The 14,300-nt window shown below is 50.7% G+C and overlaps 1 protein-coding gene across 1 annotated transcript in view; it reads right to left on the minus strand.

The window, feature by feature from the left end:
- The window catches only part of iqgap3 (IQ motif containing GTPase activating protein 3), a 29,160-nt gene extending 15,269 nt beyond the window's left edge, over window positions 1-13,891 (minus strand). Inside the window, exons 1-16 of the mRNA XM_072393410.1 lie at window positions 13,695-13,891; window positions 12,286-12,373; window positions 12,054-12,210; window positions 9,044-9,121; window positions 8,890-8,966; window positions 8,591-8,658; window positions 6,404-6,517; window positions 6,156-6,334; window positions 6,001-6,082; window positions 5,758-5,921; window positions 4,829-4,916; window positions 4,585-4,748; window positions 956-1,116; window positions 773-888; window positions 536-699; window positions 366-456 (exon numbers count right to left, since the gene is read on the minus strand). Of these exons, the coding sequence (XP_072249511.1) occupies window positions 366-456; window positions 536-699; window positions 773-888; window positions 956-1,116; window positions 4,585-4,748; window positions 4,829-4,916; window positions 5,758-5,921; window positions 6,001-6,082; window positions 6,156-6,334; window positions 6,404-6,517; window positions 8,591-8,658; window positions 8,890-8,966; window positions 9,044-9,121; window positions 12,054-12,210; window positions 12,286-12,373; window positions 13,695-13,722 (1,819 nt within the window). The 5' untranslated portion in view covers window positions 13,723-13,891. The remainder of the gene's footprint in view (window positions 1-365; window positions 457-535; window positions 700-772; window positions 889-955; window positions 1,117-4,584; window positions 4,749-4,828; window positions 4,917-5,757; window positions 5,922-6,000; window positions 6,083-6,155; window positions 6,335-6,403; window positions 6,518-8,590; window positions 8,659-8,889; window positions 8,967-9,043; window positions 9,122-12,053; window positions 12,211-12,285; window positions 12,374-13,694) is intronic.
- Window positions 13,892-14,300: the final 409 nt, after the last annotated feature.

Below are 14,300 nucleotides of genomic sequence, written 5' to 3' on the forward strand. Positions count from 1 at the left end.
AGCATAAATTCCTAAAATAAATAAAAAGCTAATTTTCGGCGGGCTGGTTGGACGGGTCACAGGAACGGGCTCTAATAATATCATTAGTGCTGTTATTAATAGCTGCTCTGCTGACTGGACCTCGGCCTCTCACCTCTCTGTCTGACACATGTTCAGAAATATCTGGCCAATCAGAGGGGGGCCTTCACCATCTCTGATTGGTTTAGACCACACTATGGCCTATAGTTGAACCAAAGGGAGGCTTTCAGAGACGCTCAGACCTCGAATGGCTGGCCTCAGATTTATTTTTTAGTCACATCATTCAGAAATCAGGTTCCACTCTAGAGTCCTGCAAACATTACAAGATTAAACAGGTTCAGACTCACACTTTAGAGCTTTCTGACTCTGCTGATTGGCCTGCTTCACCACTTCCTGGATATCAGCCAACCACAGCTCAGCTCCTGGGTCTCTGCTCACCTGTTTGGATAAAGGCAGAGTCTTTGACCTCAGGTTTAACCTCTAAACCTCCTGGCTTCACTTCTTCCACCCGTGTTACCTGGGCTTTGTGCTCTCTGGCTTTGGTCAGCAGGGTCAGGTATCTGCAAGTGTTGGCAGGTGAGACCTCCTCCAGTCCACCGGAGGGCAACATCAGGGCAGACGTCAGCTGCTGGAGGTCTCCACTCCTCACAGCCTGGTTTATCAGGCTGACAGCCAGGAGCTCTGAGGTGAAAGGTCACATAGGTAAACAGGTAAATGTGTTAAATCTGATGTCTGCGGTCGAGTGTTCCCATACGTTGGTGTTCGTCCTGCGCCGCCTCGTTCACAGAGTGGATTCCTTCCTGCAGCTGATTCCAGGTCAGCATATCTCTGCCCCTCTGCCGCTTCACTCCAGCCAGAAGCTCAAAATACCTGAATGACAGCGATGTCGTAAACATCTTCAGCTGCTGTGAAACTATCTTACCTGCAGTCCTCTCACCTGTCCAGCATGACGGGGTCCACATCAGAGAGTCCCGCTGAGGGACTGACCAACGAGGAGCTGAACTGCTGCAGGTGTCCCACCTCTAGGGCTTGATTGATGAGAGCGACAGCTGACAGCATCTCCACGGCAACAAACAGCTCCTCCTGCTGCAGCTCTGCCTGCAAAAATGTAACAAAGAATAAAACTGATATAAACACCTGAAATACAGGTGGACACACCTCAGATGCAGCCTGTGTCTCGGGTGCGTTCAGGTGCGTTTACCCGCGTCTCAGGTGCGTTTAGGTGCGTTTACCCGCGTCTCAGGTGCGTTTAGGTGCGTTTACCCGTGCCTCAGGTGCGTTTAGGTGCGTTTACCCGTGCCTCAGGTGCGTTTAGGTGCGTTTACCCGCGCCTCAGGTGCGTTTACCCGCGCCTCGGGTGCGTTTACCCGTGTCTCAGGTGCGTTTACCCGTGTCTCAGGTGCGTTTACCCGTGTCTCGGGTGCGTTTACCCGTGTCTCAGGTGCGTTTAGGTGCGTTTACCCGTGCCTCAGGTGCGTTTAGGTGCGTTTACCCGTGTCTCGGGTGCGTTTACCTGTGTCTCAGGTGCGTTTAGGTGCGTTTACCCGTGTCTCGGGTGCGTTTACCCGTGCCTCGGGTGCGTTTAGGTGCGTTTACCCGTGTCTCGGGTGCGTTTAGGTGCGTTTACCCGTGTCTCGGGTGCGTTTACCTGTGCCTCAGGTGCGTTTAGGTGCGTTTACCCGCGCCTCAGGTGCGTTTACCCGTGTCTCGGGTGCGTTTACCCGTGTCTCGGGTGCGTTTACCCGTGTCTCAGGTGCGTTTAGGTGCGTTTACCCGTGCCTAAGGTGCGTTTACCCGCGCCTCAGGTGCGTTTACCCGTGTCTCAGGTGCGTTTACCCGTGTCTCGGGTGCGTTTACCCGTGTCTCAGGTGCGTTTAGGTGCGTTTACCCGTGCCTCAGGTGCGTTTAGGTGCGTTTACCCGTGTCTCGGGTGCGTTTACCTGTGTCTCAGGTGCGTTTAGGTGCGTTTACCCGTGTCTCGGGTGCGTTTACCCGTGCCTCAGGTGCGTTTAGGTGCGTTTACCCGTGTCTCGGGTGCGTTTAGGTGCTTTTACCTGTGTCTCGGGTGCGTTTACCTGTGCCTCAGGTGCGTTTAGGTGCGTTTACCCGTGTCTCGGGTGCGTTTACCCGTGCCTCGGGTGCGTTTAGGTGCGTTTACCCGTGTCTCGGGTGCGTTTACCCGTGTCTCGGGTGCGTTTAGGTGCGTTTACCCGTGCCTCAGGTGCGTTTAGGTGCGTTTACCCGTGTCTCGGGTGCGTTTACCTGTGTCTCAGGTGCGTTTAGGTGCGTTTACCCGTGTCTCGGGTGCGTTTACCCGTGTCTCGGGTGCGTTTAGGTGCGTTTACCCGTGCCTCAGGTGCGTTTAGGTGCGTTTACCCGTGTCTCGGGTGCGTTTACCTGTGTCTCAGGTGCGTTTAGGTGCGTTTACCCGTGTCTCGGGTGCGTTTACCTGTGCCTCAGGTGCGTTTACCCGCGCCTCGGGTGCGTTTACCTGTGTCTCAGGTGCGTTTACCCGTGCCTCAGGTGCGTTTAGGTGCGTTTACCCGTGCCTCAGGTGCGTTTAGGTGCGTTTACCCGTGTCTCGGGTGCGTTTACCTGTGTCTCAGGTGCGTTTAGGTGCGTTTACCCGTGTCTCGGGTGCGTTTACCCGTGCCTCAGGTGCGTTTAGGTGCGTTTACCCGTGTCTCGGGTGCGTTTAGGTGCGTTTACCCGTGTCTCGGGTGCGTTTACCTGTGCCTCAGGTGCGTTTAGGTGCGTTTACCCGTGTCTCGGGTGCGTTTAGGTGCGTTTACCCGTGCCTCAGGTGCGTTTAGGTGCGTTTACCCGTGTCTCGGGTGCGTTTACCTGTGCCTCAGGTGCGTTTACCCGCGCCTCGGGTGCGTTTACCTGTGTCTCAGGTGCGTTTACCCGTGCCTCAGGTGCGTTTAGGTGCGTTTACCCGCGCCTCGGGTGCGTTTACCTGTGTCTCAGGTGCGTTTAGGTGCGTTTACCCGCGCCTCGGGTGCGTTTACCTGTGTCTCAGGTGCGTTTAGGTGCGTTTACCCGCGCCTCGGGTGCGTTTACCTGTGTCTCAGGTGCGTTTACCCGTGCCTCGGGTGCGTTTACCCGTGTCTCAGGTGCGTTTAGGTGCGTTTACCCGCGCCTCGGGTGCGTTTACCTGTGCCTCAGGTGCGTTTAGGTGCGTTTACCCGCGTCTCGGGTGCGTTTACCCGCGTCTCGGGTGCGTTTACCCGCGTCTCGGGTGCGTTTACCCGTGTCTCGGGTGCGTTTACCCGCGTCTCGGGTGCGTTTAGGTGCGTTTACCCGCGCCTCGGGTGCGTTTACCTGTGCCTCAGGTGCGTTTAGGTGCGTTTACCCGCGTCTCGGGTGCGTTTACCCGCGTCTCGGGTGCGTTTACCCGCGTCTCGGGTGCGTTTACCCGTGTCTCGGGTGCGTTTACCCGTGTCTCAGGTGCGTTTAGGTGCGTTTACCCGCGCCTCGGGTGCGTTTACCTGTGCCTCAGGTGCGTTTAGGTGCGTTTACCCGCGTCTCGGGTGCGTTTACCCGCGTCTCGGGTGCGTTTACCCGCGTCTCGGGTGCGTTTACCCGCGTCTCGGGTGCGTTTACCCGCGTCTCGGGTGCGTTTACCCGCGTCTCGGGTGCGTTTACCCGCGTCTCGGGTGCGTTTACCCGCGTCTCGGGTGCGTTTACCCGCGTCTCGGGTGCGTTTACCCGCGTCTCGGGTGCGTTTACCCGCGTCTCGGGTGCGTTTACCCGCGTCTCAGGTGCGTTTACGCGTGCCTCGGGTGCGTTTACGCGTGCCTCGGGTGCGTTTACCTGTGCCTCAGGTGCGTTTAGGTGCGTTTACCCGTGTCTCGGGTGCGTTTACCCGCGTCTCGGGTGCGTTTACCTGCGTCTCGGGTGCGTTTACCCGTGTCTCGGGTGCGTTTACCCGTGTCTCGGGTGCGTTTACCCGTGTCTCGGGTGCGTTTACCCGTGTCTCGGGTGCGTTTACCCGTGTCTCAGGTGCGTTTACCCGTGTCTCCGGTGCGTTTACCCGCGCCTCGGGTGCGTTTAGGTGCGTTTACCTGTGTCTCGGGTGCGTTTACCCGCGCCTCGGGTGCGTTTAGGTGCGTTTACCTGTGTCTCGGGTGCGTTTACCCGTGTCTCGGGTGCGTTTACCCGTGTCTCAGGTGCGTTTACCCGTGTCTCAGGTGCGTTTACCCGTGTCTCAGGTGCGTTTACCCGCGCCTCGGGTGCGTTTAGGTGCGTTTACCCGCGCCTCGGGTGCGTTTACCCGTGTCTCGGGTGCGTTTACCCGTGTCTCAGGTGCGTTTAGGTGCGTTTACCCGTGCCTCGGGTGCGTTTACCCGTGTCTCGGGTGCGTTTACCCGTGTCTAAGGTGCGTTTAGGTGCGTTTACCCGTGCCTAAGGTGCGTTTACCCGTGTCTCAGGTGCGTTTACCCGTGTCTCAGGTGCGTTTACCCGTGTCTCGGGTGCATTTACCCGCGCCTCGGGTGCGTTTAGGTGCGTTTACCCGTGCCTCGGGTGCGTTTAGGTGCGTTTACCTGTGTCTCAGGTGCTCACCTGTGCGGCCCGTCTCTGCAGCAGCTGCAGCTCTCGGTGGTACAGTGTTGCAGCAGATGGAAAGACTTCAGGCAGCTGCAGGTCAGAGTTCATCAGGCAGCTGACGGTGTGTCGGGGGTCGTTTCCACGCAGCGCCGCATTAACGCTCTGCACCGCCACGTGCACTGAAACGCACACACAGGTTTTACTGGAGCATGTGTGCAGTACTGTGCAGGTGAACAGGTGAAGACAGGAAGTAGCTTACCGTTCCTGGCTCTGTGAGCTTCCCGGTTGGCCACAGAGATACTTTCCTGCAGCTCGACGGGTTCCAGAGGATCGACAGAGCCTTGATCCTGGGTCAGAGGTCAGAGGTCAACGGTCATTATTTCTACATCGCTACATGTTGATGCCTCAAAACTAAATCTGGACGCACAGTCAGTTCCTCCACATTTCCACAAAAGCGTGTTTGTCAGCGAGTCAAATGAAAATCCATTGACTGACCTTTTATACACTTTTTATTAATTCTGTTCTCTCCGGTTTTCCCTAACCCTAAACCCACTGTGGTTAATACCGAGTTCTCAGCTTCAAGCCGGCCAACTCTGAAAATCACAGCAGAACACAGCGAAGTGGGCCGGCTGAGAGCCTTGGCTCAGCTTTGTTTCTACGGTTTTCTGCACCTCGTCTGTGCAAACGTCTCCTTGTGGTTCCTGAAAACAGTCGAACCCGTGGAACAGGGTTAGGACTGTCTGACTGTAGGTAGTAATGTGCAGATTTAAAGCTGAAATCCACAGCTACAGTGGTTGATTTTACTTGTTATGTAAGAAGAATTACCTTAAATACATGTTAATAAGGTTAAAATGAGATTTTTTAGTAAAGCGGACTTTAATCTATCTTAGAATTAATGCATTTTCTCACCATCAGAATTACACGCATTTACAAAAGGAAAGTTAAACACCTGAAGCTGTCACTACACACTTCCTGTACCATATTAGATTACCCCCCCAACCCAGCTGTATAGATACCCTGCAGTGCTCATCATATGCAACAGCATTAAAATGTATTGATCAACCAGCACCAAATGATTCATATGGAACACGTTTAAGTAACAGCAGAAATATGAATTTCCCACACACTGACTGCACTGTGGCGGTTGGTAACGTGCCGCTCGGGGAGGTGTTGTGTGCATTTGTGTACCAGAGCCTTCTGCTGGCGGTCCACTAACAGCTGGTCCAGGTACCAGGGGCCATTGTCAGTACGGAGGCCCCTGAGAGCCAAACAGGCGAGCTGCAGAGCGGAAAGCAGAGAAAGTTCGTCTGCAGCATCCAGAGCTTCATCCACCTGTTCCACCGCCGATCGGACTGAAACACAGACCAATGTGATCAATATTCATCTCAGCTGAGAGGTTTAGGGGCTCGGTCACAGTGGGGGGCCTCTCACCGTTAACAGTGTTGATGTGCTCCTGGATCTCCCTCTGCGTCAGGTACTCCTCGTACATATCTTTGTCCTCCGATTCTCCACGCTGACACACACATTAAAGATAAGAACACACACACCACCCGTGGTCTCTCTGGCCAATCAAAGCTCAGCCTCACCCGGCACACAGCGCTCTCGGCCTTCCTCCTCCGGGCCTTCTGCAGCATCTCCTGGTAGACTCTCATCAGTGCCTCCTGCAAGTCGCTGAGCAGGGCGGCGGGGTTCCTCAGAGCTGCCGCCGTGACGCCCACGTCTCCCCTGTCCACTGCCTCGTTAATGGCGACCACCGCCGCGTGACCTGATGGGAGAGAGCAGAGTCAGAGCTCCTGCAGCCCCGAGCCCACAGCCTATCAGAGCACAGCTCTACCTGCAGCTTCGTCCACTGACAGCTCGTTGGCAAGGATTCCTCCGATCTTGTTAAACGCCGGCATCTGGATGCCATATTTGTCCAGCTCCATCTTCATGTTGTTGATCTCCTCATCTGACAACACACAGGTTCAGGTTCAGGTGAGAACAAGTCTGATTGGTCCACAGGAAACACTCACAAAGCAATCACACTCAGGACGTGAAATCGTCTTCAGATCATTCGATCGTGGTCACTGTCGATCACAGGCGATCCAATCGCCTGAGAGAGTGGGCGCAGTTACGTCAGCTAAAAAACAATCAATCAAACAATCACAGCCTGGCGCTGACATGGCCGGCAGCAAGAAGAAGAGGGAAAGCTAAATCGGCCATTTGGGCACATTGGGTAAGATGTGTGCCTGTGAGGGATCAGGAGACGACAAATTTATTTGGGCACATATGAGTTCATCACCCCTCCGAGGCCGCAAAAATACCCCCAAATATATGCGTGAATTATTTAGCTTGTGGCTAAAAAGAAAGATGCTATAGCACACCACTTGTGGCGCAGAGAAAAGTAAGCAAGCAAGAAGACCCTGGACCCACACCCGACCCTGGACCCGCACCCGACCCTGGACCCGCACCCGACCCTGGACCCGCACCCGACCCTGGAGTCGCACCCGACCCTGGACCCGCACCCGACCCTGGACCCGCACCCGACCCTGGACCCGACCCTGGAGTCGCACCCGACCCTGGACCCGCACCCGACCCTGGAGTCGCACCCGACCCTGGACCCGCACCCGACCCTGGACCCGACCCTGGAGTCGCACCTGGACCCGCACCAGACCCTGGAGTCGCACCCGACCCTGGACCCGCACCCGACCCTGGAGTCGCACCCGACCCTGGACCCGCACCCGACCCAGGACCCGCACCCGACCCTGGACCCGCACCCGACCCTGGACCCGCACCCGACCCTGGACCCGCACCCGACCCTGGACCCGCACCCGACCCTGGACCCGCACCCGACCCTGGACCCGCACCCGACCCTGGACCCGCACCCGACCCTGGACCCGCACCCGACCCTGGACCCGCACCCGACCCTGGACCCGCACCCGACCCTGGACCCGCACCCGACCCTGGACCCGCACCAGACCCTGGAGTCGCACCCGACCCTGGACCCGCACCCGACCCTGGACCCGCACCCGACCCTGGAGCCGCACCCGACCCTGGAGTCGCACCCGACCCTGGACCCGCACCCGACCCTGGACCCGCACCCGACCCTGGACCCGCACCCGACCCTGGAGTCGCACCCGACCCTGGACCCGCACCCGACCCTGGACCCGCACCCGACCCTGGACCCGCACCCGACCCTGGAGTCGCACCCGACCCTGGACCCGCACCCGACCCTGGAGTCGCACCCGACCCTGGAGTCGCACCCGACCCTGGACCCGCACCCGACCCTGGACCCGCACCCGACCCTGGAGTCGCACCCGACCCTGGACCCGCACCCGACCCTGGAGTCGCACCCGACCCTGGACCCGCACCCGACCCTGGACCCGCACCCGACCCTGGACCCGCACCCGACCCTGGACCCGCACCCGACCCTGGAGTCGCACCCGGTCCTGGACCCGCACCCGACCCTGGAGTCGCACCCGACCCTGGACCCGCACCCGACCCTGGAGTCGCACCCGACCCTGGAGTAGCACCCGACCCTGGAGTAGCACCCGACCCTGGAGTAGCACCCGACCCTGGAGTAGCACCCGGTCCTGGACCCGCACCCGACCCTGGACTCACACCAAACACAAAGCGAGCGACGGAAGTGGCCAGTTGCCATTCTTTTCCAATGTACGAGAGCGAAGAGGCGGCAAAAGTGAACGTGGCGGTGAGCGGCGAAGGGAGAGCGGTGAGTGATGCGGAGGGGGCTTAAAGCCCCGATGAATGCTCGGCGCTCCCCGCGGTAAATTCAAAATGGCGGTATCTGTGACAGATTTTGGAATGGTTTGGAAATTATATGGCGCACGGACGATTTTTGTGAAAATTTAAGGCTTTTTGGTGCGCCTTATGGTGCGGAAAACACGGTACTTCAAGATCGCCTTAAAGTTCGCTATTTGAAAAAAAGATGACAATCCTCCCTTCGATCACTGATAGACAATCCGATCGAAAATCACACACTGCCCGTCTCAGGTAGCCTCAGGTGTAGGTGAGCAGCATTTACCTGTGAACTTGACTTTCCCATACAGGTCATGAATCTGTGGAGCCAAACCCAGTCTGTAAAGGTAGAGGCTGCAGAGAGTAGGTAAATACACAGCTGATCAATACTTCTCTCACACACACACAGCTGATCAATACTTCTCTCACACACACACAGGTTATCAATACTTCTCACACACACACACAGGTGATCAATACTTCTCAGCCACACACACACACAGGTGATCAATACTTCTCAGCCACACACACACAAATGATCAATACCTCACACACAGAGGTGATCAGGTGATAAGACAAGTGTACCTGAGCGCATGGATACAGTAAACCGCTCTCGGCATGTTCTTCTTGTCGTAAACGTCTGTAGTTTCTGGATGAAAGATCTAAAAACAACAACAAATTATCACTCTAGATTCAAATTGATCAGCTGATCAAGAATCTGATCAATCAGTTCACTGACGGCTGGCAATCCCAGGATCGTCATGGCATTCCTCCAGTGGTTGATGTTGTCGGTGTGACGAAACTGAAGCCCCATAGCCTGAAATGATCAATGAACAGCCGATTATAGATATCTGAAGGATCAATACGCCATTGATTATCAACATTTGACAAATCAATACTAGCAATAATCCCTGATGATAAACTCTGGAGGGCTGGTTCTGCTGATCAAACTGGTATTAAAGTATTCCAAATCAGTTTAACCTGGTACAAACTAGAATTAAAGGATGCTAAACTAGTTTAATCTGGTTTAATCTGGTACAAACTAGAATTAAAGGATGCTAAACTGGTTTAATCTGGTTTAATCTGGTACACACTAGAATTAAAGGATGCTAAACTGGTTTAATCTGGTACACACTAGAATTAAAGGATGCTAAACTGGTTTAATCTGGTACAAACTAGAATTAAAGGATGCTAAACTGGTTTAATCTGGTACACACTAGAATTAAAGGATGCTAAACTGGTTTAATCTGGTTTAACCTGGTACAAACTAGAATTAAAGGATGCTAAACTGGTTTAATCTGGTACACACTAGAATTAAAGGATGCTAAACTGGTTTAATCTGGTACAAAATAGAATTAAAGGATGCTAAACTGGTTTAATCTGGTACACACTAGAATTAAAGGATGCTAAACTGGTTTAATCTGGTACACACTAGAATTAAAGGATGCTAAACTGGTTTAACCTGGTACACACTAGAATTAAAGGATGCTAAACTGGTTTAATCTGGTACACACTAGAATTAAAGGATGCTAAACTGGTTTAATCTGGTACAAAATAGAATTAAAGGATGCTAAACTGGTTTAATCTGGTACACACTAGAATTAAAGGATGCTAAACTGGTTTAATCTGGTACACACTAGAATTAAAGGATGCTAAACTGGTTTAACCTGGTACACACTAGAATTAAAGGATGCTAAACTGGTTTAATCTGGTTTAATCTGGTACACACTAGAATTAAAGGATGCTAAACTGGTTTAATCTGGTACACACTAGAATTAAAGGATGCTAAACTGGTTTAATCTGGTACACACTAGAATTAAAGGATGCTAAACTGGTTTAATCTGGTACACACTAGAATTAAAGGATGCTAAACTGGTTTAATCTGGTACACACTAGAATTAAAGGATGCTAAACTGGTTTAACCTGGTACACACTAGAATTAAAGGATGCTAAACTGGTTTAATCTGGTTTAATCTGGTACACACTAGAATTAAAGGATGCTAAACTGGTTTAATCTGGTACACACTAGAATTAAAGGATGCTAAACTGGTTTAATCTGGTACACACTAGAATTAAAGGATGCTAAACTGGTTTAATCTGGTACACACTAGAATTAAAGGATGCTAAACTGGTTTAATCTGGTTTAACCTGGTACAAACTAGAATTAAAGGATACTAAACTGGTTTAATCTGGTACACACTAGAATTAAAGGATGCTAAACTGGTTTAATCTGGTACACACTAGAATTAAAGGATGCTAAACTGGTTTAATCTGGTACAAAATAGAATTAAAGGATGCTAAACTGGTTTAATCTGGTACACACTAGAATTAAAGGATGCTAAACTGGTTTAATCTGGTACACACTAGAATTAAAGGATGCTAAACTGGTTTAACCTGGTACAAAATAGAATTAAAGGATGCTAAACTGGTTTAATCTGGTACAAAATAGAATTAAAGGATGCTAAACTGGTTTAATCTGGTACACAATAGAATTAAAGGATGCTAAACTGGTTTAACCTGGTACACACTAGAATTAAAGGATGCTAAACTGGTTTAATCTGGTACACACTAGAATTAAAGGATGCTAAACTGGTTTAATCTGGTACACACTAGAATTAAAGGATGCTAAACTGGTTTAATCTGGTTTAACCTGGTACAAACTAGAATTAAAGGATGCTAAACTGGTTTAATCTGGTACACACTAGAATTAAAGGATGCTAAACTGGTTTAATCTGGTACAAAATAGAATTAAAGGATGCTAAACTGGTTTAATCTGGTACACACTAGAATTAAAGGATGCTAAACTGGTTTAACCTGGTACACACTAGAATTAAAGGATGCTAAACTGGTTTAATCTGGTTTAATCTGGTACACACTAGAATTAAAGGATGCTAAACTGGTTTAATCTGGTACACACGAGAATTAAAGGATGCTAAACTGGTTTAATCTGGTACACACTAGAATTAAAGGATGCTAAACTGGTTTAATCTGGTTTAACCTGGTACAAACTAGAATTAAAGGATGCTAAACTGGTTTAATCTGGTACACACTAGAATTAAAGGATGCTAAACTGGTTTAATCTGGTACACACTAGAATTAAAGGATGCTAAACTGGTTTAATCTGGTACACACTAGAATTAAAGGATGCTAAACTGGTTTAATCTGGTACACACTAGAATTAAAGGATGCTAAACTGGTTTAACTTGGTACAAACTAGAATTAAAGGATGCTAAACTGGTTTAATCTGGTACACACTAGAATTAAAGGATGCTAAACTGGTTTAATCTGGTACACACTAGAATTAAAGGATGCTAAACTGGTTTAATCTGGTACACACTAGAATTAAAGGATGCTAAACTGGTTTAATCTGGTACACACTAGAATTAAAGGATGCTAAACTGGTTTAATCTGGTACAAACTAGAATTAAAGGATGCTAAACTGGTTTAATCTGGTACACACTAGAATTAAAGGATGCTAAACTGGTTTAATCTGGTACAAACTAGAATTAAAGGATGCTAAACTGGTTTAATCTGGTACACACTAGAATTAAAGGATGCTAAACTAGTTTAATCTGGTTTAACCTGGTACAAACTAGAATTAAAGGATGCTAAACTGGTTTAATCTGGTACAAAATAGAATTAAAGGATGCTAAACTGGTTTAATCTGGTACACACTAGAATTAAAGGATGCTAAACTGGTTTAATCTGGTCCACTGCGTTGGATCAGAGCATCTTTTGTGTCACGTCACCTGGTATCGGCGCTGTTCCGGGTCGTAGATTTTCTTCAGGGGTACAGCATTCGGAGCGAAACGATGACCGAGTTTGGCGAGAACGACTCCATTCCTCAGTGCCTCCTCCAGCTCGGTGGGAGTAGGAAGCTCCTCCCCCAGACACGCCTCCATCCACCTGAGCAAGAAGCAGCTTCTGTCAGCAGATGTTGATACAGTTAAACCTGACCCGGTTATGGTTCTGCTCACTGACCTCTTGGCTTCCTCCAACCTGCACAGGTACTGATACGCCACGTTCTGGATCCTCAGCTCATCCATCTGCTCCGCTGTCAGACGTTCATCTACAGTGGGAGGCAGAGCCTTCAGTTATCAGGCCCCTCTCTGTGGAACCAGCTGCCAGTTTGGCTTCAGGAAGCAGACACCCTCTCTACCTTTAAGATCAGGCTGAAACTTTCCTTTCTGATAAAGCTTATAGTTAGGGATGGCTCAGGGGAGCCTGAAACATCCCATAGTTCTGCTGCTATAGACCCAGACTGCAGGTTTCCTTGTGGTTCCCAGAGTTTCTAAAAGCAGAATGGGAGGCAGAGCCTTCAGTTATCAGGCCCCTAAAAGCAGAATGGGAGGCAGAGCCTTCAGTTATCAGGCCCCTAAAAGCAGAATGGGAGGCAGAGCCTTCAGTTATCAGGCCCCTAAAAGCAGAATGGGAGGCAGAGCCTTCAGTTATCAGGCCCCTAAAAGCAGAATGGGAGGCAGAGCCTTCAGTTATCAGGCCCCTAAAAGCAGAATGGGAGGCAGAGCCTTCAGTTATCAGGCCCCTAAAAGCAGAATGGGAGGCAGAGCCTTCAGTTATCAGGCCCCTAAAAGCAGAATGGGAGGCAGAGCCTTCAGTTATCAGGCCCCTAAAAGCAGAATGGGAGGCAGAGCCTTCAGTTATCAGGCCCCTAAAAGCAGAATGGGAGGCAGAGCCTTCAGTTATCAGGCCCCTAAAAGCAGAATGGGGGGCAGAGCCTTCAGTTATCAGGCCCCTAAAAGCAGAATGGGAGGCAGAGCCTTCAGTTATCAGGCCCCTAAAAGCAGAATGGGAGGCAGAGCCTTCAGTTATCAGGCCCCTAAAAGCAGAATGGGAGGCAGAGCCTTCAGTTATCAGGCCCCTCTCTGTGGAACCAGCTGCCAGTTTGGCTTCAGGAAGCAGACACCCTCTCTACCTTTAAGATCAGGCTGAAACTTTCCTTTCTGATAAAGCTTATAGTTAGGGATGGCTCAGGGGAGCCTGAAACATCCCATAGTTCTACAGAACGACCCGTTGAGCTCATACTGTGCCCCAACCCGAACTCAGGTTACTTAACTTTATTGATTGGTGGATATGTTTCAGAACCTGAACCTGGGTGAGAACCTGTTCTCTGCAGTTTGTTTCCTCAGGTTAATGTGACGTGTTATGGAGCTGAAAACGAGTTTTTATTTGGATTTTTTTTTATCCCGTTTTATTTTTGTCCCGTTTGCACTGAGCTACTCTGCTTTCATTCACTTGAACCAAATTTAAAATCTTTTTCAAGTTACTTTACATATCTGAGCAACAGGCAGGAGATCCCACAACATGACAGAATCGCGTGTTTGCGTTTAATCATCGTATTTCATTAATAAAATGCGTAATTTATGACTCACAGCGCGTGTCCGCAGCTGAATCCCCCATGTTGGCCGGCTCAAAATATTCCTCCACCTGCGGGTTATCAAACGTTCTTTGTTTGTCTTGATTAATAAAACTGTCTAAAGTCTCCAAAGGCTCAGTTCGGCCGTGAAAAGCATAAAAATAAAGCTCAGCCGTGAGTTCGCGTCATTCCAACTGTCCGCTGCTCCGAGGTATTTCCTGTCTGAGGTTTGAAAGCTCCCGCCGCTCTCTGATTGGCTGAATTATCAGCCGCTTCTGCTATTGGCCACAATGTTGCAGCGTTGGATTGTGGTTGTTGTTGTTCTTAATTGTTTTGTGGCGTTTGATTGACATTAAAGTTTATGATTACTCAACTGTATCCCCATATTGTGTCGCAGAAACTTAGCTGAAAATAATTTGTTGTACAAATGTCTCTTAGACTATTTTACTGGTTTAAACTTTCTTGGTGTTCCGTGTTACCATAGCAACCGAGACAACCTAAAAGAGCTAGTACAAAGTTAGCTAGCTGTCTATTAGCCAAGTTCAAATATGTTTCCTTCTTGGTTGCAGGTGAACGCGAAGGAGCTGTGACCTCGCCTGGAGGCTGTGAGTGTGACGAGCTG

Source organism: Leuresthes tenuis, unplaced genomic scaffold, assembly GCF_036924035.1.
Source record: "Leuresthes tenuis unplaced genomic scaffold, fLeuTen1.0.hap1 SCAF_10, whole genome shotgun sequence".
Classification (NCBI taxonomy): domain Eukaryota; kingdom Metazoa; phylum Chordata; class Actinopteri; order Atheriniformes; family Atherinopsidae; genus Leuresthes; species Leuresthes tenuis.